The 25,537-nt window shown below is 38.9% G+C and overlaps 1 protein-coding gene across 9 annotated transcripts in view; it reads right to left on the bottom strand.

The window, feature by feature from the left end:
- LOC148842070 (sec34-like family protein) overlaps window positions 1-25,537 on the bottom strand; it is a 142,021-nt gene that overhangs the window by 100,929 nt on the left and 15,555 nt on the right. For 7 of the 9 annotated variants that reach the window (XR_016103234.1, XR_016103236.1, XR_016103235.1 and 4 more), the window contains exons 4-6: window positions 19,552-19,596; window positions 19,387-19,461; window positions 11,631-11,726 (exon numbers count right to left, since the gene is read on the bottom strand). Coding sequence is in view for 6 of the 9 variants with exons in the window: in XM_088957583.1 (XP_088813709.1) it covers window positions 11,631-11,726; window positions 19,387-19,461; window positions 19,552-19,596 (216 nt within the window). In the remaining 3 variants the exon portion in view is untranslated. The remainder of the gene's footprint in view (window positions 1-11,630; window positions 11,727-19,386; window positions 19,462-19,551; window positions 19,597-25,537) is intronic. The other 2 variants (XM_088957585.1, XM_088957589.1) reach the window with 1 other exon arrangement.

Here is a 25,537-nt window from a genome sequence, read left to right as displayed (position 1 = left end):
GGTGGGTGTTTGGTTCAAGTGGGTAAGGAGATCAGCGAATGGTTTGGCTGACGCCCTAGCAAAACAAGGGACTGTAAGGGAGAGACTTTATTGGGCAGTGTTGTAATATTTGATGTCTATTTGATCAACCTTTTCTAATAACGGCTGACTTCTGTATTTCAGTTTAATTTATCTCTAACGAAAGTTATCATTTATGATAAAAAAATAAATAAAAAGTGGTCTCGTGTAGTACCAGCAAATTGAGTATCTTGGGTTGCCACATGTGCTGCATTATATGCTGTATTTGGCTTCTTCTGACCTTGCACTTTACCCTGTTTTTGGTTCTTCACTGCCCACTTGGGCTTCCCGCGAATCTCCCAACATGTGTCACATGTATGTCTCAAGCGCCAACAGTGGGTACAAAACAACTTGTCTTTATCATCAGCCTTCTTGGAGTCATTTTTCTTTCCCATATTGTTACTACCCATTGCAGCCAATGCTACCTGTTGCTCCCCCTCGGTTGTAACCATCACACTCTGCCTACTTTCCTCATATTGAAAAAGGGCATACACCTCTTGAACCGAAGGCAACTCTTTACTTCCTAAGATCTGAACTCTCAAAGGTTCATAAGCAGGGTTTGGTCCCAACAAGAATGTAAAAACCCGTTGTTGAGAAACCAGCTTCTTATAGGCCTTAGCATCATCATCATGTTTCCATTTTATAGCCTAATAGTGATCCAATTCTTTCCATACTGAAGTAAGGGCTGAATAATAGGCAAACAAACTATGATTCCCCTGTTTACAGGTTGAGGATTCAGCTTGCAACTGGTAAATCTTGGCATAATGCCTTTGCTCAGAATAGGTGGTTTTGGCCTGTTCCCAAATCTCACTAGTGGTGTCTGCCCTTCACAACATTGACCACAAAGAAAAAAGGGGAACATATACCCCTGTCCAGCACCTGTACGAAGGTGCAAACCCATAAACATATTTTCACAGCATCGAACAAAGAGACGAGATGTCTCTACAGCATCGCCCCTCTTCTACTAGGGTTTCCTTGGTGTTATGACCAAGGAAGAACCCAAAGAAAGCAACTGCAAGTGGCCTGAACAGTCCGATTAGGTTTCTTTGTCTTCACGTCCAAGAGATCAAGAGAAAAAAAAAGGAACTGAGAAAGGGCTTGGTTCAGATGAGAGAAAAAGGATATTTATAGCCCATAATTATGCTCTGATACCATGTATTCTTTCCTAGAGAGACAGAGACAGAGACGAGAGAGAAGAGAAGAGAGAAGAGAAGAGAAGGGAGAGAGAGATCCGATTTAGAGTCAAAAGTCTCTAGCTAGCAGTGCCCAACTTGTTATTTATATTAACTTAATATACAAAAGATAAGAAATTACAAGTATGCCCCTGGCGGCACTCCCTAATAACAAGCAAATAAGAAAGAAAGAAATTGGCTGACAGCATACTAACAACAACTATAAAGAAACAAATAAATAACTCTCACAACAGCCTTCTTTTTCCTGAGGGGGAGATGTTCCATGTTCCTTTAAGGGTGTTTGGATGTATATACTTTGTCCATATTCTTGGCCCTCACCGCTCAAAGTTGGACCCTAAGGCGAAGAACTGTGTCTTCCCTGGGTATGCAGGAAATCAAAAGGGGTATTGTTGTTATGATCTAGTCTTAGGGAGTCGATATGTTACTATGGATGTCATCTTTTTTTAGTCCACTCCTTTTTTCTTGGGGGCTTCTTCTCAGGGGGAATGTTTTGGGGAAGGAAGTGAGCAATCTATACCACTTCCTGTTCCAGTTCCTTTGTCCACTCCAGTGTCTAACCCACCTACTCCACCCACTTTGCCACCTCCACTACGTCCTATCTCTCAATGTTTTACACAACAGCACAGGGAGGTTGATTTCACAACAAAGGAACCCACATCACTCCCTATCAACTCATAAGAGATTCCGAGTTTGACTAACACAGACCCAAGTATACCCCTTGTTTCCTCTAATGGTTTAGTTCCTATTAATACTACCACCCCTATTCCTAACACTGTTGCATATGACTTAAATCTTCCTATTGCACTCTGAAAAGGGAAGAGGAAGTGTGCTACTCATTGCATCTCACACTATCTTTCCTATAGTGGGTTATTTCCATCCTACCGATCCTTCCTTTCCTCCCTCGACTCTGTGTCTATACCTAGGAGTGTTAGTGAGGCTCTCTCCAAACCTGAGTGAAAGACAATTATGCAGGAGGAAATGAAAACATTAATTAAAAATCAGACATGGGAGATTGTGGATTTACCTTATGGCAAAGAGACAGTTGGATGCAGATGGGTTTATACAGTGAAGTACAGGGTTGATGGAAGCAATAGAAAGGTACAAGGCAAGGCTAGTTGCAAAAGGGTACACTCGGACTTATGGGATAGATTACTTGGAGACTTTTGCACCAAGGGCAAAGATGAGTTCAGTTCGGATTCTCCTATCACTAGCAGCTACCTACTCTTGGCCCCTCTTCCAAGTTGATGTAAAGAATACTTTCCTTAATGGAGACCTGCAAGAGATGTGCATGGACCTTCTAGCTGGTTTTTACAGTGATGTGGCAAAAGGGAAGGTATGTAGATTAAGGAAGTTTTTATATGGCTTAAATCAATCACCTAGAGTTTGGTTTGACAAGTTTAGAAGTGCATTGGTTGTATTTGACTATACTCAAACTCAATATGATCGTGCTCTATTTGTGAAAAAGAGGGGATCATTGTAGTCACAGGAAATGACCTGAGTGAAATCGATACCTTGAAGAAGAACCTGCACAATGAGTTTGAGATTAAGGACCTTGAGGAGCTTAAGTAGTCTCTGGGCATTAAGGTGGCAAGGTCCAAGCATTGGTTGTATTTGACTATACTCAAACTCCATCTGGTCGTGCTCTATTTGTGAAAGAGAGGGGATCATTGTAGTCATAGGAAATGACCTGAGTGAAATTGATACCTTGAAGAAGAACTTGCACAAGGAGTTTGAGATTAAGGACCTTGAGGAGCTTAAGTATTCTCTGGGCATTAAGGTGGCAAGGTCCAAGCATGGGATCTTCATTTCATAGAGGAAGTATGTTTTGGACTTATCAATCTCTGGTTCACTGGTGTTGGGATCTTTGTCTCCCACTAGATCATTATGGTTCTGGAAGGGAAGTTTGTGGGTTCTGCTCAATGGAGAAAAAGCCTAAGGGTGAAGGCAAAGGATTTTTTGTTTGAAGAGCTAAAGATTAAAGGTAAACCAGGCCTGAAGATAAGGGAGATGAAACTGGCGACAGTTCTTCTAGAGGGTTTAGACATAATAGAATAGGTCAAGGATTTTATTTCTGAAGCAGCTTGGAAAGGCAAGCAGCTTAACTGGACAGAGAAGGTTACAGAGACTGGTAGAAGGTATGTGATAGAATGTAGGAAGAATGCTAAGGGCTCATTCATAGCCCTATCAGAATTTTTTGCAAAGAACAGAAAACAACTAGTATGCTTTCTAGAAGGCAGAAACAGCAAAGGGTGGAAGGATGTGACTGCAGATCTTCAGGCTTATTTGGACTGCAAAGAAGCAAATGCTGAGGAAAATACTGGAAGGACTGAGGTGGGCGAGGAGTCCTTCAAGATAGAGTTCAGTAATACCAATTTGGAGCAGGAGATGGTGACTAGGGCATAGAATAACAGCAACCCAACAGTGGTGGTAAATGCTAAAAAGGAACTCTGGGCCAATAAATGGGTGTTGGTTGCAAAGAAAATTGTTACAGATTGGAAGAAGGTAGCAGATCTATTGATACATAAGTTCAATCTGAAGAAGCTGTTTGTGTTAACCCCTTTTAACAGTTGCAAGGCTGTGATTGATTTCTGTGATAACAAGATGGAAATCACAGCTACAAATATTCAAGACAGTCTGGGGTCTTTCACAATATTCAAATGGACACCAACTTCTAACTCAAAATCTTTCTCCTTCGAGGATGGAGTAATAGTACGCCTGGTTAGGTTGCCATTCCATCTATGGAACCATGAAGTAGCAGATTCTATTGCAGCCTTATGTGGAGCCCGGTTGGCAGGGGAGTTCTGGGATGATCTTCGATCAGCTGCCATACTTCTGAGTGGAGTAAGACCTGAGGACATTCCAAGAAAAGTGTTGGTTATGATCGAAGGTTTATTCATTCCAGTATGGCTGGCTTCCTCCATTGAAGCTAATCTGTGGAATGAAGCTCGCCAGGAAGAAGATGAGCAGGTGGAAATCAGGACTTCAGCTGGCAGCTCAGGATTGGTTACCCAAAAAGCTTCTGAACCTTCCACGAAATTAGACAAGCAGTGGGGGAACAAGCAAAAAGGTGAGGGCAGGCTGGAATGTCAAACCCGTGAGACACAAGTTTCAGGTCTAAAGAAGGGCTGCTCTTTTGCTCAAGTAGTTGCTTCAGATGCTAAAAGATCAAGCCCTTTTAGTTTGAATTTTGCTTCCTTGAAAGGAAAAGAAAAGGGTGTGACCGAGGGCTCTCTGTCAAGATTAGGAGTTGAGCCACCGGTTGAACCTGTGAACCAATTGGAGGGGAAGTCCCACTTAAAATCTCATGTGACCTGTCATGTGAGTTCTGTTGGGCTTGAATCTTCTGGGCCTAATGCTCTTCTGTTATTAAAAGGCAGTAGTGGGCCTCTTAAGTCTGGCCCATTACTTTCTAATAAAGAAGCATGTGCCTCTTTAAACAGGCACGTGACTGGGGCAGGACCTCTTCTAGATGAAGACAAAGGTCTACCTTCGTCTTCCTCAGTGCAGGCCGTTGCTGGGGCTTCTAACGGCTGCTCTGTTAACAGCTCGATGAAATGGGTGCCAGTGGAGAAGTCTGTTTGTTTCTCACCTGAGAGACGAAACCCTAGATGTAGGCGATGTAATGAACCAAAGATGCAAGACCAGATAGTTCAGAAGGACAGGATTCTGACTATGAGACAGAATCCAATGACACAACAAGCATCGGCAGTGTGGAATTGCAGGCTCCCAAGGATCCTCTCGAGGAGGGAAGTCTAAATACTGAACAACTCTTCTTGGAAGAGGAGATGTGTGTGTGAGTCCACTGGTGATGGGATTAGCAAATCACAGTTGATTGTGGGTGAAAGCCAGTTGGGAGCGGTTATTTTGAACCCTGTTCAGACGAAGAGCCCTTCATTCCCTCTCTTAGCCACCAGGGAAGAGGAAATGTGGCCAATAAATTTGGAGGCTGCACAGGTTCCCTCTCTTCCTGCAAACAAGTCCCCCAATAGAGTGCAGTCAGAAATGGCAATCGGTCTTGAGGGGCAGGGCCTTCCTTTGCAGTTTTGCACAAAGACTCCAGATAGGAACAATCTATCAAAGGTTGATTCTACTTGTAAGTTCGACAAAGAGTTGGCTGAACATGGTACACCTCCACAGATTGGTAAAACACAGGGAATGGATTCTGCCCACACTCACGACCTTGGAACTTCACTTTCTGACTTCCTCCTTTCAGCTCCCGTGGAACCAAGTATGCCTGTCCATTCGGTTTTAGGCACTAACTTGGGTTCTTTGCCTGAAACAGATGCTCTGGATTCCCAACTATAAAAATGGCCAGTAGTGGAAGGGGTGAAGGCCTCCTTTTGGGAGAAGATGAGAGAGTTCTAAAGTTGAATAGGAGAAAGGAAGAGGAGCTGGAAAGGATTTGGGACCAAATTTGTATGTTGTTGGAGGAATATAAACAAAAAGAGGAACCTCTGGACACAAATACAGAAAATTTGAATCCTTCTGGATTTGAGAAAGGGGGTGAGAAAGTAGCAGCAGGTGAAGAGCCCTTGAGGACAATGAAGGGAAAGAAGGGTAAGAAAAAAACAAAAAAATCAGAAGTGGAGCGATTAATTTCGGATATTGAGGGGGACATTGAATTTAGTGGGAGAGGGGAGAGAAGGGATCCAAGTAGTGGGGGAGAGTCACTGAAGTGGGTCTTCTATATGTGTTGCCAATGAAAATAGTTAGTTGGAATGTAAGGGGGCTTGGAAGTGCTAGCAAAAGAAGGCTAATAAAGGACTTTATGAGAAGAAAAAAACCTGACATTGTAATACTTCAAGAAACTAAGTTACCGAAGGTAGATAGAAGGTGGGCAAGAAGTGTTTGGAAGATTAGAGAAGTGAGATGGACTTATGCACCTTCTTGGGGTGCCTCAGGGGGGGCTAGTCACGGTCTGGAAAGAGGATGTGGTGGAAGTTCTGGAGGAATTAATAGGTAATTTCTCAATTTCTTTGAAATTCAAGAACCTAGAGGATGGCTCTGTGTGGGTACTAACAAATGTGTATGGGGCCAACAACTATAGAGAGAGAAATAAGTTTTGGGATGAGCTTTATGCAATAAAAGGTTTATGGGAGGGCCTTTGGTATTTGGGTGTGAATTTAATGTAATTAGATTTACAGAGGAATCAAATAATCCCCAACAAACAATTACAACCAGTATGAAGAAGTTCAATGACTTAATCAATCTTTCTGAGCTAAAGGAATTCCCATTACTTCAAGCCGTCTTTACTTGGACTAACTTCCAGGAAAACCCAACCTGCTCAAAGCTGGACCGTTTTCTTTTTAATGCAGCATGGGAAAATCTTTGGAGGGGTGTGGTGACAAAAGCCTTACCTAGAGTCACTTTTGATCACTACCCTATTATGTTAGGACAGGAACGATTAGGTGGTGGGCCTAGGCCTTTTAGATTTGAGAACATGTGGTTGACACACCCAAATTTTGTAAAGAAGGTTGGGGAATGGTGGAGTGAGGAATTGAGGGGTGTTAAATGGAAAGGAGTGTGGTTCCACAAAAAACTGAAAATGTTGAGGGCCAAAATAAAAGAGTGGAACAGATATCAGTTTGGGAGAATGGAGGAGCACAAATCCAATTTAATTTCAAGCATTGAGGCTTTGGATGAGAAGGAAGCCCAAAGAACAATGAATGAACAAGAGAGAGAGTCAAGATGGAAACTAAAAAAAGAATTGGAAGAAGTGCTCTATAGAGAGGAAATCTCTTGGAGGCAAAAGTCAAGACATAGATGGATCAAGGAAGGTGATGGGAATACCAAATATTTTCATGCTTTGGCCAATGGGAGACAGAGAAAAAATGTTGTGACCAAATTAGAAATTGATGGTGAAATCTTCTCCTCTCAAGAAGAGATAGAAAGGATTTTTGTGGATCACTTCAAGTCAAGGATGGGAGGACCGCTAAACTTTAAAGAGAGGCTAGAAGGATTAGAGTGGCCAAGGCTAGATGAGAACATTTCAGGGTGGCTGGAAAGGAACTTTGAAGAAGAAGAAATCAAACAAGCAGTGTTCTCTATGGATAGATCAAAGGCACTAGGCCCGGATGGTTTCACCATGGCCTTTTACCAAGATTGCTAGAGAATAATTAAGGAGGATCTGGTTGAGGTTTTCAAGGAGTTTGAAGAGAGACATGTGATTAGCCCTGGAATAAATGCCACTATTTTAGCTCTCATTCCGAAAAAGATTGATGCTAAACACCCGAAAGACTACAGGCCCATTAGTTTGGTGACAAGCATCTATAAAATCTTGGCAAAGGTGCTATCCTTAAGGATCAAAGTGGTCTTATCATCTATCATTAGTCAAGCTCAAAGAGCCTTCATACAAGGTAGGCAGATAACCAATCAAATCCTAATAGCAAACGAATGTGTAGAGGATATGAGGAAATCAGGGGGCCCAGGCTTTGCTTGCAAGTTGGACCTTGAGAAGGCATATGATATGGTGGACTGGAGTTTCCTTTTGGAGATACTTAGGACTTGTGGGTTTGGGGAGAGATGGTGCTTATGGATGATTGGTTGCCTCACTTCAATTCATTACTCTGTGCTAGTGAATGGAGTGGTAAAGGATTTCTTTCCAGCCTACAAAGGCTTGAGACAGGATGATCCTCTTTCTCCTTTTCTATTTACTTTGGTGGCGGATGAGTTGAGTATATTGATATCAAAAGCAGAGAGGGAGGAGGTAATAGGTGGTTGGAAGATTGGAAGGAATAATGTCTCTGTAACTCATCTCCAGTTTGCAGATGACATTATTTTTTGTGAGGGAAGTGAGCCAAGAAGAGTGGGAACCCTTAAGGATCTAGTATTACACTTCGAGAGAGTTTCCAATTTAAAGATCCACTTTGAAAAAAGCTGTGTGGTAGGGGTCAATATGGATGACAATGAAGTTGAGTCTATTGCTAACTCTTTGGAATGCTCTATTTCTTCTTGGCCCTTGACTTATTTGGGTTTACCTTTGGATGGGAATCCTAGGGAAAGTAGATTTTGGTACCTAGTTGTTGAGAAATTTGAAAGAAAGTTGGCAACTTGGAAAAAGAATTATATCACTATGGGAGGAAGGGTAACTTTGATTAAGGCTACACTTGCTAATTTATCAGTCTATTACCTCTCTGTGTTTAGGATTCCCCATAGGGAGGCTAGAAAATTAGAAAAAATGATGAAAGATTTCCTTTGGGAACCAGGGGAGGAGAAAAAGGGTCACTTAGTTAATTGGGAGACAGTTTGTCGGAGTAAAGAGGCGGGGGGTTTGGGATTAGGGAATTTGGTTTTAAAAAATGAAGCTTTATTGGGAAAGTGGCTATGGAGATGGCCTTTGGAAAGAGAAAGTTTGTGGCACAGGGTTGTGCTTAGTATTCATGGTTGTTCTGTCTCTGGTTGGGATGCTGGGGTATCTCATCGAGCCACCCAAACAACAACGTGGAAGGCAATACATGGTGTCCTCCCCAAGTTCCTTCAGTATGTAAGGTATGATACGTGTTGGTTCTTTTTGGGGAAGACACTTGGGTGGGTAATCAACCTCTAAAAGACTTGTTTCCTTCTCCGTATGCCCTTTCCCTTCATAAAAAAAAGGTTATCTCTGTCCTTCTTCCCCCTCCAATTTTACCTTTATCCTTGAGCTAGGACTTTGGTTTTTGAAGGGGCTTAAGGGAGGAGGAGCTTGCTTGTGTTACTGAACTTCTATCCATTCTAGATAGTGTTTGTTTGGACCCCTCTTCTCCTGATAAAAGGGTGTGGACTCCTATCCCAAAAGGTTCTTTCACTTGTGCTTCATTCTTCAAATCCCTTTGTTTGAGCACTTCTTTTGAGCCTTTCCCAGTGAAAGAAGTTTGGACAAAGCTTGTGCCCCCCAAAATTGTTGTTTTTGCTGGGAAGTGTACCTTGGTAAGATCAATACTTTGGAGAACTTACAAAGGAAAAGCCTTTTATTTGTTTGTCCCCAAACTGGTGTGTAATGTGCAATTTTCATAGTGAGGACTATTACCACTTACTCGTTTCTTGTTCCTTTGCTGCAGCTCTTTGGGATTGGATATTTGTTTTGTTTAGATTTGGTGGAATCAACCAACAGAGGTAAAATCATTATTCGCATCAACCACCTTTGGTTGCCTAACAAAAAGAGGAAGGAGTATGTGGAGATTTTTCAGAGCAGCCACCTTATGGACAATTTGGGAAGAAAGAAATGTATCTTAACCAGAACTATCCATTGGCTGAAATCCTTGGATTCTTTCAGCTCTTTTTCTTTTGATGATATCTGAAGAAATTGGACCACAAGTTGCACACACTTCGGTTAGAAAAACCAGAGCCACTACAGTTTGGGTAACTCCCCCAGAAGATTTTTTTAAACTGAATTTTGACGGTAGCAGCCAGGGTAATCCAGGACCGTCTGGCATTGGAGGAGTTTTGAGGAATGAAAATAGCAACATCATATCCTTTTTCTCAGTCCCGGTAGGGATAGGGGACTCTACAAGAGCTGAGATATTGGCTGCAGTACAGGGAATTCAGATTGCTAATCAACTAGGAGTGGAGAACCTATTGGTTGAAGGGGATTCTAAGGTGATTTTGGGCTGGCTGTCAAATCCAGACTCAGTTGTTTGGAGTTATAGGGATCTCATCAGAAAAGTTAAATGGTTAACAAGGCACATAACATGTAGATATCAGTGGGTGGGTAGGGAGGCAAATGCTTTGGCTGACCATCTTGCTAAACAGGGTTCTACTAGGGATAATTTATTCTGGGCAGCATTGTAATTTTATTTCTGATCTCTTGTAACGGTTAGGGGAGGCTGCATCTCGTGCCTCTCCAAGGGCTTCTTGTAAAATCTATTTCCTTCTGGTTAATGAAATCATTTTCAATTATCAAATCCACACCCAATCTGATTATTAACCAGACGCAACTTCTAACATCCAAATCCAAGATAGTTGGATTCAGAGTCAAATCAGGTATGGGACTTTCAGAGTCCATTGACAGCCCTAAAGGTGGGGCACCTAGTCTAAACACAAATAAGATCAAAACTTACAAGGCAGGTACCTCACAAAATTATAACTATGGCTACATCTTATTAATAAGTGTGTTGATACAACCTATAAGAGTTTTGAGAAGAGAAATAGAAGGACAAAATTATAGGGGGTGTGATTACAAATCATCAGGGTGTGGTGGTGGCACTCTTCTCAGGACCAATAGGTATTGGTGACTCAATACAGGCTGAATCTCTAGCCCTACTTCAAGGTCTAAAGATGGCTGAGCAGATAGGAATAACAGACTTAGAAATAGGACACTCACTACTGGTCATTTCTTTGGCTAAAAGCATAACTTCAGTACCTTGGAAGCTCAAATTTATCTTCAGAGAAATTGACATACTTACAACGAGGATCAACTCTCAGTTTGGTTGGGTCAAACGGAGTGCAAATAGGATGGCGGATACCGTAGAAAAACAAGGGGCAAATAGATCTACATTGTACTGGGAAGAACTGTAACTGATTGTTTGTGGGTGCAGATTAGTTTAATGCTTTTCTTGCTGATCAAAAAAAAAATAGAAGAACAAAATTTCTTCTTTTTTCTACAGTTTCTCTCTGCCCCTTGTTATTTTCCCTTTTTTTATTGGTATAAATTATAGCCTTCTTTATACTAAACTTAATTCATCCATAATCCCAACTGTTTGAGGCCTGCTACACGAATCCTATCCTGCCATTGTGCTTCATAAATGGCACATGCAATTGCTTTATTAAATACTCATGCTTTTGTCCTTTGGAATATGATGATTTGCCATGTTTTCATAGGAAATCAATGTCATTTGTAAAGAGCATTGATATTTTTTCAGTTTAGTTTTTTCCTTGTAAAATTCTATTGCCTAGGCAAGACCTAGGAACTAGGAACTCCCTGTCACATAGAATTGCTTATATGCCCTGACAACTATGCCCTTGTTATTGAGGGAACAACCATTGCGGTATAATTTGCTTTCTCCTTGAATAGGAGACAAAACCTGCCAAATAAATAATATATCTAATTACTATTATAACATTTTAATTTAGTATTTAATCTTAAAATAGCCTCTACCTTTTAGTTCAGCATGAAATACTCAAGACCAACTATACTAAATTCAGATCCTATACACCTACAGGCGCTGGTTTTCAATATCACAAGATACACCTAAATATAGAAATATAAATCCAATGGATATAGACATGATACATCCATGCAAATTACACATACCTTAAACCAATCATCCATGTATTGTAATGTCAACATAGCCAATCAAAGACAAAAAGGTTAGGTTACATGACATTGAAGTTTAACAGCAACAATTTACAAAACAACTAAGCCAAACAACAAATTCAAACCAGGATACTTGAGCAGGATTTTACCAATCGATCACATGCATCATGCAAAGTTTTAGTCTTTGTTGCTACTGCATGATGTTGTAGTTGTAGTTCATTGAACAAATCAAGGGTGTCATCCACCTGTAAAGATAGTAACTTCCAACTGATTATAGAGGCAAAATGGCAAGATATGCAAAATTAATTGGGAAAATAGCTCATATGGATACATTTCAAGATAGAATATAGGGATTTTCCAGGGTTACAAATAAGTGCCTGATCTGTCCTTTCCTTAAGTCTAACCAGGGCTACAAATAGCTATTAGACTAATCAACCCTCCTCATATTCATCTCCTGTCAACCAAAGATGGAGAACCCACATTGACAATGAAAAGGAAAGCCATCACCTTTCAAAAATTCCAAGTACTGCTTTCAGTGAGGCTATAACAAAGGAGACCATTAATGAGCTCGTTCTCTTGATTGATCAACAATTTCATCAATGATATGCCCGTCTGAGGCTACCAAAGCACATACTATTGCAAGCTTTTATTGAAACAAACCATCTTCCATTGGGCTCCTGATTCCCTTCAACATCACACCAAAAACTCCCATCATCATCTCCTTCAAAATTGCCACCTTCACTAGTAATGGCAAGTCAAGTTTCCCAGTTCAAGCAACTTAACCAGGCATATTCCCAATCAAAATCTCCAACAGTGGTATCCCAACCTGTACATGAATTTTTACTTCTTCATCCTCTGTAGCTCTAGAGCCTGCTAACTATCAGTCTTTGTTGCTGCAACAATTTCATCATCAATAGGAAATACAGACAGATTGTCTAGCCAAAACTCAAAGCCACTATGTTTTAAAAAGAGTGAGGCTTAGACCATGCAGCCCGCCTAGATGCAAGACTCAAGAAATGCCTCAAGGCTCATGCCTGAAAGCATAAGGCACATTCCTCACACCTTGAGACGCCTTTCTTTTACATATTAAAAGAGGTATTACTTTACGTACATATACACACTTATAGAGATAATATTTTACATTTAAAACTCTAATAGCTATTAAATGGTCCATAAGCTCATTGATATTTTAAAAGTTTTTGTTCATATAATTAATAATTTGTGTATATAACATAGTTGTCAAGGCGACACCTTGGCGACAAGGCGCCCTTTGAGGCTCGCCTCGCCTAATCGCCTAACAGTTTACTACTTCCTACTATAAAAAAAAAAATTATTCATTCTTTTTTGAGATTATAATTATAAAATAGACATTATTAAACTAAAATAATCATTTTCTGTGTTTATATACTAATTTCTTTTTATTATTTTGTTATTTATTAGGGTTTAATCAACACAAACATTGCTAAATGCTGCATTGAACCCTCAAAGACTTAAAAACCTGAACCAATAAGGAAGAACTAAAAATTTTATCTAATCAGCACATTACTACTACTACCAATACTTTTTTATTTTTTTCTTTTCCTATAACAAAAATAAGGATTCAGCCCCTATATTTTTTGAATTTTATTTTCCTTCTTTTTCTTCTCATGAATATGTTGATTTTCTATACTTCAATATAAAATTTATACTTTTCTTATGAAAATCATGAATAATTATTAAAGAAATATGGTTATGGTACCTAGGGAACTACCCTACGATCTATGTTTTTAACATAAAAAATCCATCGCCTAGGCAACTAGGCAACTAGGTGCCCCCCAAGCCTCGCCTTGGCCTTGAAAACTATGGTATATAATATGCTCCTCTCGTGCATGTTTCGTTTTTTTCAAATGATATTGTATTGAAGAATTACAAAACTATCAGCATATAGAAGGTTCAAAGTATCGACACATATCGGCCCGTATCGACTGATACGTATCATTTTGGGAGCTCCCCGATACACCCCTACAGAGGGTGTATCGGGGTTCGGACTGGTTCAGGGGGTGGAGCCTTAAATCGGCCCCCCTGAAATGGTTTTGAAAAAATAAATAAATAAAAGTACCAATATAGCCCGATACGCCCCTACCGGCGTATCGGGAGTATCGATATTTTGAACCTTGAGCATATACAACTGCTCATGTACAATGAGGGACTGTACATACCACTTTTTTTGAGCAACAAATTAATATTTTCATTAATTTAAAGGATACTCATTTAGTACAAACATTCTAGCAAGGAGGTAACCAAAGTTACAACAGATTACAATAATGTCCAGAAAAGAGTGGGTCAATCAGCACCCTGCTTGGCTAAAACATCCACCAACCCATTTGCTTCCCTTTTAACCCAACCAAAACTAGAATTGAATCTCTTTGCAAGTAGGTCAATTTCTCTAAGGGAAAATCTGAATTTCGATGGTGCTGAATTGATTTTCTTTGCCCAAGATATAACCAAGAGTGGATCTCCCTCAATCTCCAGTTCTATTGCTCCTAAATGCTCAGCAAGTTTTAAACCTTGTCAGAGAGCCAAAATTTCAGCCTGAATTAAGTCACCAAAGCCAATTGGTCCTGAGAACAGTGCCACTACCACACCAAGGTGATTTTGAAGAACGCCCCCTACACCTGCTATATAGCACTTTCCAACATCAAACTAAGAGAATAGGGTCCAGTATCCAAAAAAAAATGTGGCTCAAGACCCCAATATTCCTGTTGTAGCCATGAATATAAAAGGCCTGTAATATTCATCTTTAGTACAGTTATGTCATAATTTTATTTGCAGTGAATAAAAGGCCTGTAATATTCCTTTTGTCAATTTCTGAAGAATTTGGAGATGTAAAGTGAAGGATACCCAGTAGTTCAGCAATGGGATTGGTTTCCCAGAAATTCAGGCTCCTTCTAAAGGCCGGTCTCCAGGTAACCCCATCATCATCCAGCTCATAGCTTTCCTCTACCATAGCTTTTTTGTCCTGGGAAATTTCATGAAGTCCAGGAAAAAGCTCAGCTAAGGAGGAGTCAGCACACCATTTATCAGTCCAAAAGAGAACCATGTTGCCCCTACAAATCGTATATTTAATGCCTTTTTGGAATTCAGGGAGGATTTGTGGATTCCACTCCAGACTGTGCATCCCAAAGAAGAGAAGCTTGGACCTGGATCGCATCCTCTATTGCTGGATCCATATTTTTCTGCTGCCACCTGCCTCTCGTGCATGTTCTACACTTATTCTCATTTTAGTTTCGTGTTTTTCTTAATAAGATGGTAACTAATAAGGCACAAGTCCAGCACATCTAAAGGTCCCAGACCTTGCTACATGCCTTAGTTTTAAACATTGCTCTGACATCCCAGCCACAACAAAAACTAGGATATGTTTTATTTCTTTAATTCCCATAGGTTATGGTTACTTCCATACCAGTATGCAGACAAGCAAGTTCTTTAGCTATAAACAGTCTGATTTTACACTGACGATCCAGTGCAGCATTGGCTTCCCTATTCTGTTTTCTACCTTGGATTTAAAACAGATTACAATCAAACAGAAGTTTTTTGCTTGGGTGAAGGGTTACTTTTATTTCTCTAGGGTGATTTCTTGTCACCTTTCTTGTAATCTTTTTTCTTTCCTTTTAATAAATTTTTTTATTTAACAATCAAAAAAGTTTTTTTTATAATAATTGGAAATATATAAAAGAAAAGAAAAGAATGAGAATATAAAACTGATGTCATATTTGCGGCCTAAGCACACAACCAAAGACCAACAATTAATGTACAGATATACAAAAGCGCCATACCACTTATAACCCAGATCCAATTAAAACTTACTTTGGTCCAACTCCATGACAAAAACAAAACATAAAAAGACCAACAAACCAGGAACAACCCATCGACCAAAGATGCTACAAGATGGCAACAAAAATACCACATTAAATTATTAGGCCTCTACCCTTGAGCAACCCATTCTGTAAAGAGACTGTGAATATGCACATAGCAAGTGCACCCAAAAACACGGAGAGGAAGAGAAAAAATGTCCTCATCCGGGAAGAGAAGGCTAAAGAGGGTTTTGAAGTCAAGGACCCGGAGGACCCGGGAGGGCATACGGTTGATCAAAAAAGTAGCAGTAAGACCAGCATCTCCCCAAAATTTTACAGGAACATGAGATGCAAACAAGAGGGATCTAGCAACTTCAACCACATGTCTGTTCTTCCTTTCCGCCACCCTGTTTTGTTGTGGAGTGTAGGAACAAGAACTTTGATGAATAACCCCAAAAGCTTCAAGATAGGTGGAGAGGGTTCTCTCAAAATACTCCTTAGCATTATCAGAACGGAATATTTTGATACGTGTTAAACCGGGTGAGGATGAGTTCATGAAATTTTTGCACAATAGCTGGTACTTCATCCCTGGATTTCATGAGATAAATCCAAGTGTAACGAGAGTAGTCATCAATAAAAAGGATAAAGTACCTGTAACCCCCCATAGTTGGCAAATGATATGGCCCCCACACGTCAAAGTGAACAATATGAAAAGGAGAAAGAGATCATTTATAGCTTACTGAATAAGAATGTCTACAATTCTTTGCCAGTTCACACGACTCACAATGAAGACTCGATAAAGACACTCCATTAAACGTATCTGGAAACAAATGACTCAAAGTAGAAAATGACAAATGACCAAACCGAAAGTGACATAACAAGACTTTGTTAATAGACTCTGACAAAACTGACTCTAAGGCAACTCCATGAGGTGGTCCCAAAGCTCGATCCGGTGTGTCTAGCAAGTATATTACGTTCGCCCCATGGCCACTCCCAATCATCCTCTGAGATTACAAGTCCTAAAAAACACAATGAGTGGGAAAAAAGGTTATGCTGCAATTCATGGATTTAGTTAAGCTACTAACAGATAAAAGGTTTGTGTTAAGTTTAGGGACATGAAGGACAGAGAATAAATAAAGGGTGTCAGAGGTCTTTATATCTCCTTTACCAGATATGGGAGCAAGAGACCCATCAACAAGGGATATTTTCTCTTTGCCAAAGAGAAGGTGGTATGAGCAGAAGATATTAGACAGGCTGGTCATATGGTCTGATGCACCGGAATCAATAATCCAAGGGATTTTATGATTACCTAAAACTGAAGCATGATTTGCAAAAGCACGAATACCTGAGTGGGCAAATGCTGATGAAAATGATGTATTGTTGCTGGAAGATTGAGATGAAGAAACAGTAGTTTCCAAGTGATTTAGTAGCCTCCCATACTTTTCAAAATCTGCCTTCATTGCTGCCTACTACTCAATGGTTGATTTCTCTTCACTCCCCTTATTTCCTCCTTCAGGTACTGTAGCAACATTAGCTGCCTTAGGCTTTCCTACCTGACTACCCTTCTTAGAGTTGTTGTTATTCTTAAACCTATCAGGAAGAAGCTCATGATGAAGCTTCCAGCAAGTGTCCTTTGTATGCCTCGGTTTCTTGCAATATTCACATATCTGCTCCTTTTTCTCAGTAGGACCCTTTGGCTTTATTCCAACATGTGCAAAGTGTTTTGTAGGTGGACCCTGCAACTGAACCTGCCACCTACTCTCCTCACTGCTTATCATAGCATATGCCTGGAAAAGAGTAACCTCATCTCTGGCCAGGATTTTTGCCTAATGATGTCAAACTCAGTGTTAAGTCCAGTGAGAAATTCAAACACCCTATTTCTCTCCACCAACTTCCTATACATTTCAGCATCATTCTTACTCTCCCATACAACTGTCTCCATAACATCAATTTCTTGCCATAGGGATTTCAGTATAGAGTAGTAGATTGCTACACTGTTCTCCCCCTGTCTTAGGTTCTTCACATCACTTTTCAACTTATAGACTCTGGCTACATTCAACTTTTGTGAATAGGTCTCAGTAACACTGTCCCATATCGCCTTAGTCGAAGACATCCAAAGATAATGCTGACTTATATGAGGCTGCATAGAACTGACCAACCATCCTATGACAGTATAGTTCTCTTGCATCCATTTCTCAAATTCAGGGTCTGTCTTTTTGGGTGTCACTTTACTACCTGTGAGATACCCGAGTTTTCCTCTACTACAGACATAAATTCTTATAGACTGTGCCCAAGCAAGATAATTTGTCCCATCTAGCTTGATTGTGGTTACACCAGTCAAAACGGAATCTATCAAGCCAAGGCCTGAAACCGGCACTTGCTTCAACTCACTTCCGTATGGCTCCATTAATCAAACGAAAATCAAAGAACCAAAAATTTTGTCTATATAAACTTACTTGAAGTCAAACCAGAACCCAGATGCTTGAAAACTAGGATTTTACTCCGTCCAGCTATTAGGGAGGAAGAGAGAAGATGCAGTCGCTCCTACTAGAACTTCTCAATCTCTTCCAAACCTGAACCGCCCTCCTTTAGGAGTGACAAGACACCTCCCAAGCACAGAGCGCCACACCCAAAGCTTCACCTTTACCTGTACCTTCAAAAATCTCTAATCAGCTAGGATTTTGGGCAGCAACAGAATAGCACCGCTTCTTGGCAATATCCAGCCAGATTTAAACTCTCCAAACCCTCTACCAACTAGGCCAGAGATCCTCTGAACTATAGAGAATCTATCTCTCCATACACTCTCTTAATCTAAGGGTGTATGGGAAAAGAAGAAGAAAGAAAAAAAGGAAGAAATAGACCTGCTCTAATACCAAGATGTATATCAGTCCTCAAATATTAGGTGTAAATTTGAAGATTAGAAGAAAAAGGAAGAAGAGAAGTAAGAACAGCAACACAAGAGAAGAAGATGGCGAAAAGAGAAGGAAGAAGAAGAATAATCGAATTATCTTCCATTTCTCCTCTAATCCTTTTTTTATTAAGAATTAAAGTTAGAGTAATGACAAGTATGCCCTTAAGTGGGTGGCCAGCTAGGCAGTAACATAAAGAGATTAAACAAAAAGAAATAACAGGCCCATTAAGAGAGGCCCATTAGCCAACAATAAAAGAAAAGATATTACAAGAGAAGATACTAGGACCCATTCAGCCCAGTCTCTTTACACATTCAATTAGATTTCTGTGATTCTATCAGCTCCATAGATAAACTCAAGTCTAATTCCACAACCAAGGTTAAGTAGGTACTAGTTTTACTTCTACAATACACTAAGCATGTATATATAATACAAAAAAAAAAAAACAGAACAAGAAAAATATCCATTCAATTATAGAAAAGTATTGGCCTCTAAGTAATCAATAGATGTAAATTATACAGAAGAGAAAGCAAAAATTTCACTTTACTTAATAGCCTCAGAGCAAGGGAATCCAATAAGCAGTTTGGCTTTATAAAAAGGTCCATAGCATTCAATATGCCCACTAATATTAAATGTTCACTGCCCTAAAACAATAAAAGTATATTCACCTCCATTCTTGTCTTCTTCTCCTTTCTCTATTGATGTATCTCACCCTCATATCCTCTCCTGTTATTACTCCTTTTCCCTTGTGCATACTCAATTAGTGTTTATCTCAAAACAAAAGCACCCACCATCATTATAATCACAACACAACCAGAGCTTATGCTAAAGCTTCTCTTGCACTTGACAGAGGGATTTTCCCAATATACCTCATACCAGACCTTTCTCCCAATAGCTGTTTTATCTCTCTAACAGGAATAAAAAATTAGAAAGAGAGATTAATCAAAAATATAATGCAACTATATTTAAGATATGGGAAGCACTTAGCGGTAAAAGTTTGCAACCTATAAAAGCTGCACAAAAGGTTCGGTCCTGCTTCCTTAGTTTGAAGTCTAACTTAAAAAGTAACCAGTCAGAAATTTTCCCAAATTAACTTAACCTAATATTTTTCCAGCAGAAATACCATATTATAAAAAAACTTTAGAAACAATATAATTAATACTTACCTTATGAAGGATATCATCACATGTCTGAATGCGTTCTGTCAATGTATTGACATAGTGGCGATACTTCTCCTCTGTCTGTTTATAGAATGAAAAATCATCAGACGCAATAAAGCCCATTTTTTCCATTCCAGCATTTGCTGAAAAAACTAACCTATTAGCACTTACCTCTGACTTCATCGCTGATTGAAGATCTGTAAACCATTTGTAAAACTGCACCCAGATTAATAGACAATGAACAGCCAATGCTTAGTGATAGGCAAAGGTTTCATGATGTGTTTACAGAACTGAAATTTTTGGGAGAAGAATTTGGCATTTTTTTGAGAAAAGGTAAGGTAATTTTATTGCATAAAAAGAGCCAATATACAACCAGAAAGGGGAGCGAAGGCAATCCCCCAGGGATATACATATTCATAACTCCCACAAAATTAAAGAGAAGAATTTGGCAATTGACTACAACAGAATTAAGAATTTAAGTTCTCAAACTACAAAAGATTTCTTGTTGAATAAAAAAAAAGTATAAGTAAGCTACATGCTACCAAACAAGAAAAATAGGAACTTACAGGAAAAGGGGGAAAAAAAGAATTAAAAGGGTTTCCAAAGTTTGGCATGAAGAAAGAACATCAAGGCAATTATTTATCATACAGCAACATAACATTTTTTTTGGAAGATAACAACATAACAAGTTCATGCTCATAGGTTGTTAATCCTTCAACAGCATCAACAACCAACACATGCTTACTCTTTCTCTTCTCCAAATTTTCTGATATGGTGCCTAGTTCATAAGAAGGAAATATGCCACACTGAAGAGAGGCACATGTCTGTTCTAAAAGTGAAGAATCTTTGCAATGTAAAACAGAATATATGCCATGTAACTAAAAAAGCATTAAATGCAAAACTAGGTTTATAAACAACTACATTTGAAACGAGATTTTAAAATAAATAGGACCAAAACAGAATATATGCAATATAAATTTAATAATAATAGGGTAGAAAACTAAGGTGCACTTATGGAGACCAATAGATAATTAAATGTTACCTTTTCAATTACATTGGTTCAATAATTCATAACAAAGAACAGATTGAGGAGGATGCCACCCATAGAATTAGAGGGGGTGCGCAAAATGGAGGGTTACATCTAGAGCCTTATGCGATAGGTAAATACCAGTTCAGATAAAAGCCTAAAAGGAAAGTTCTATAAAACGGCTGTAAGGCCAGCTATGTTGTATGGAGCAGGGTGTTGGGCAATCAAGAAACAGCAAGTCCAACAAATGGTCATACAAAAAAACCTAGGAGCAGCTCCAATAGGTGATAAAATGAAAGGAAGTAGATTGAGATGGTTTGGTTGTGTGCATTTAAGACCATCTACAGCAACTGTTAGAAAAAGTGATCTGTACAAGTTGAAGGTGCTAGAAGAGCTAGTACAAAAAAGAACTTGGTTGTAATAAGAAATCATTTAAGTGTCAATAATTTAACAATGCATATGGCGCTAAACAGAACAGAATGGCAAAAACATGATTCATTCAGTTGACCCCATATAGTTGGAACAAGGCTTAGATGATAGAGGTGAAGATTCTATCCTAATTAAACATGCTATCACTTGCTAATCTCCTGCCCTTTTTGCTTCTTGTATTTCGGATTGGTTTCTTTTTTTTTTTTTCTTTGTGATAACTGATAGGTAAAAGATATTTCATTCAAATAAATAAAACAAAGAATTTTACAATCAAAACTTTCCAACCAGAGGTGCAAGATGCAGCCTCAAATGCAAAGGACAAATTACAATTGAGTCCAGTACAGATAGTCTCTATTCACCCCTCGCCTAGCTAATCAGCCATCCTATTTGCAAACCTCCTTTCACATTGAATTCTTATAACCATGTTTTAGATCAGCCATTTAAACCTATTGAATAGCATCCCTACAAATCCAAAATCCAAATTACTGAGGCCAGCTCATTCAGCCACCCAAGAACCAACTTGGAATCCCCTACAATGAGTGGTATGTCAAAGCTCAATTCTCTAGCAATCTGTACCCTTTGTAAAACTGCTTGAAAATCAGCATTTCTCAAGCCCCCCAATCCTACTGGACCCAAATCACAGTTGTCAAGGCGACGCCTAGGCGACAAGGCGCCCTTGGAGACTCACCTAGCCCAGTTGCCAAGCAGTTTTGTATACTGTCATATAAAACAATTTTATATTGTTATTTTTTTTAGAATATAATTATAAAATAGACATTATTAAATAAGAACATTCATTTTTGTGTTTGTAAACTAATTTCTTTTTATTATTTTCTTATTTGTTAGGGTTTAATCAACACAAACATTGCTAACTGCTGTATTGAACCCTCAAAGACTTCAAAATCTGAACCAATAAGAGAAGAACTTTGTCTAATCAACACAATTTCTTCTTGCACTTCTTCTTTTCTTCTTTTCCTATGACAAAAATAGGGGTTCAGCCCCTATATTTTTTTAATATTCTTTTCTTTCTTCTTTTTCTTCTCATAAATATGTTGATTTTCTAGACTTAAAATGAAGCTTATAATTTTCTTATGAAAATTATGGATAGTTATTAAGGAAAGATGGTTATGGAACCTAGGGAACTACCCTATCATATGTGGTTTTTACTTTAAAAAAATCCACTGCCTAGGCGACAAGGCACCCCCTGTCGCCTAGCCTCACCTTGGCGCCTTGAAAACTATGACCCAAATATAAAGCAATGGAATTTCCTTAGTTGTTTTTGAAGACCCCCAATTCCAGAAGGCCTAGGGTTTCCTAGACTGCTACCATCAAAGTTGAGTTTTATAAAGCCTTCCTCAAGTGGTAACCAAACTGACACAGCCCTGTTATAGTTGGCTGAGCTCTTAGCTACAGCTTCCCAATTCCTCCATATGTCATCAAAAGATAGGTGGGAAAAGAGATCCATAGTGTTAATCCAGTGAACAACCCTACTCACAACACAATCCAACAAAGCGTCCCACATTTCTTTCTTTCTCATTAAAAATTCTGGCATTCCTCTCCTCCCAAACTGTCCAAACCAGGGCTGCTCTAGCACACCTATTAATCTCCTTTCTATCAGTAGTATTACAAAATCCTTAAAATTTCATATAATTTTCTTCCTGAAACTTGTGTTTATCATTGTAATAAGAATCCAATTTACCTATGGCATTTTCGATTAGGTCACTTGCCTTTTTCTTTGTTAAAAGTTTGTTCACTAATTGTTTTTAAGTCCATGTCTATGCCATATCTTGAGTGTAATTGTCTAAACTTGACAGTTAGGCAATGATGGAGATCACATTGAAACTGATGAGCCACACACATTTCCCACTTACACTAGACACAGCTGACATTATTTTAGGATTTATTTCGTTTAATGTAGAATTTGGGTTTATTTGTAATTTTCTTTTCTCAGAGGGGTTACGTTTGATTTTCATATTTAATAGGAGATTGATTGTAATTTTCAGTTTTTTTAGGTTTCTTATAAATCTAGCAATATGTTAGGTTGTATATTATGTTTTGAATTGGAAATATATCAAAACTGTTTCTTCTTTGATTTCTTCTCTTTTTTCTCCTGGTTCCTTCTTTCTTCTTCTAACTGGTACTTCAGCAGGCAAACATTGTAGAAACCCTTTCCTTTTGCTAATAAAACATGTCTATTTTATTTTGTGCAATCTGATATACGGGGTCCTGCTTCCATTAATTCTTAATGATACTTTATTAGTTTTATTGATGACTACACTCAGTAATCTTTCCAAAAAAAGTGATGACTACACTGGATTTACCTAACACAGTCTCAAGATGAAGTTCCCTAGATTATTCAAAATTTTCAATGTATTCACTCAATTTCATGTTTGAGATACGAAATATGCAATTTGACAATTCCAAGGAGTATTATAGTGGTGACTTGACCAAAGTCTTGGTTGATGAAGGTATACTACTTCAGAGCCCATGTCTTAGAGCCCCACAACAAAATGGAGTTGCAAAGAGGAAGAACAAGCATCAATTGGAGGTGGCACATAGCTTATTGTTCCAAATAAATATGCTTTAATGTTTTTTGGCTGACGTAGTTTTTACTTAATTACCACATGCTAATTGAAGTGTTATAGTTTCAAGCTCCATACCAGTTCTTGTTCCCTCAATCTCCTTTCTACTCCATTCCCATCCATGTCGTTAGTTTAAGTGTTTTGTGCACAACTTATTTCCTCAGTCTCCTTTCTTTTTTGAAGATAACCATAAAATTTATTGAAACAATAAAAGAAGATACAAGGAAGGTGATAAGCAATCACCCGAAAGAAAGACAAAACCAAACAAAAACCCAATGAGAACAAAACAAACCCAAATCAACCATCAAACTAAAAAAAAAAAAACAACTAAACGAAAACCCCTTACCCATAACAATCCAAGACAGCAAAAAGATGAAATAACCAGAAAACACAATAGCCCAAAGCCCAACAAAAACCCAAGCAATACACCCAAACCTCATCCATGTCTTCAATTGTAAGTGTTTTATCCACAAATAGGGGTGCAACTTGGGCAGGGCCAACCCGAGACCAACCGGACCCAAGCCAAGTTTTTGCATGAGTTGGGCCTAAGTTTTCGAGTTGCAGGCTGGGCTTGGGCCAGAAAACTTCAGTCTGACCCAAACATGGGTTGGGCTTGGGTTAAGGCCATAGGTAGCCCGAGCATGCCCAACCAACTGAGTCCATCCAATCAATTACATACATATATATATTATATTTATATAAAAATACCTTTTTTTCTAATTTTATGTACAAGTGTACATGTATAAAATTAGTATTTGTACATTTGTACATATTTACAATCAATTCTTAAAATACATTTATCTCCATGGTTGTCTCATTCTTCTAGTCTCATCCATTCTTCGCACCTCTCCTCGAGGAAAGTGTATGGAGAGGAGGCAAGTGTAGTTTCAATTGCCCATTCCAAAGTTTAAGTCAGCTCCTTCATCACATCATCATCTTGAGAGTAACATGTATATTCACCGCCACAAGGATCAACCAATGCCATCAAGTGTATATCCAAAAGCCATCAAACTCTCATGAGGCAAATCTAAATGCTGTAGAGATGTAGAACAATAATGTGGTCCCCACTGCTGCATGTCTGTTTATGTTGCTTATGTTGCTGTTAGTATGTTAGCTGGATTAGTTGGTAGTTATTTTCTGTTATCTTTTAGCTTATGTAAGCAGTAGGGAGTTCTGGTTTTTTACCCCGTTTTAAATCATTAATATAAATAGTTGAGTGGGGCGACAACCTCAGTTATGACCCACACTCTTCTATGAATTTTTTCTCCTCTTCTTCTTCTTCTTCTTCTTCTTCTTCTTCTTCTTTTATTCTCTGCATTCTTCCTTGTTTATTTCACATCTAAACTAGGACTGATTGCAGTCTTACTAGACAAGTTGGTATCAGAGCCAACCTAAGGCTTCTCATGTGAGTCTAATCAGGGCGACTGCATGAGAACTTCCTAGGGTTGGAAGTTTTAGCAAAGATAAGTCAATTGGATAGTTCTTGGAGATTGCTGGTAGGGTGCAGCAGATGCCCAAGGGATTGTAGAGCCTTGGAATGTGTCCAATGATCAGGAAGAATCAGGGGAAAGGAACAAAGTTCAAGAATAGGGTTCAGACTGTGGATTGGAGGTGGCGACCAGACTTTTCTGAGAAAGTTTCTGTTTGTTTTTGAGATCGACTTCAATCAGAGATTGATTTGAGTAATCTGGAAGGAGTAGCTGGGAGTTTTTCTGTTTTCTTTGAATTTTTTAGGGTTTTTTTTTTACCTACAACCAGTTCTCATTTTTTAATCCTAAATTTATGACTGTTATCAGTTTCTGGGTAACAGTTAGACCTGCCTCGGTATTTCAGATCGAGTGATATTGGTTTCTGGGAGACTATTAGACCTGTCCCAATATTTCTGGGTGATTGCTAGACCTATTTCAACCTTCTAGGTCGGCTGTTAGCAATTTCTGGGTCTAATTACATCTGTTTCAGCATAAAAGGGGCTCCCTTTTGATCAATTTATTGAAAGAGATGGCAGGAATGGAGTTTAGAAATCAAGTGGAAAGTGTTTTGGGGGCTGGTGGTACTGGAAACATGACTGAGAACACGTTTCAGATTACCACTGTCAAATTTGACGTACCAAAATACTTGG

The sequence above is a fragment of the Nelumbo lutea genome, chromosome 8, assembly GCF_056320005.1.
Source record: "Nelumbo lutea isolate HS-2025 chromosome 8, American lotus-T2T, whole genome shotgun sequence".
NCBI classification, from domain to species: Eukaryota; Viridiplantae; Streptophyta; class Magnoliopsida; order Proteales; family Nelumbonaceae; genus Nelumbo; species Nelumbo lutea.
This window is presented reverse-complemented; position numbering and strand designations above follow the sequence as displayed.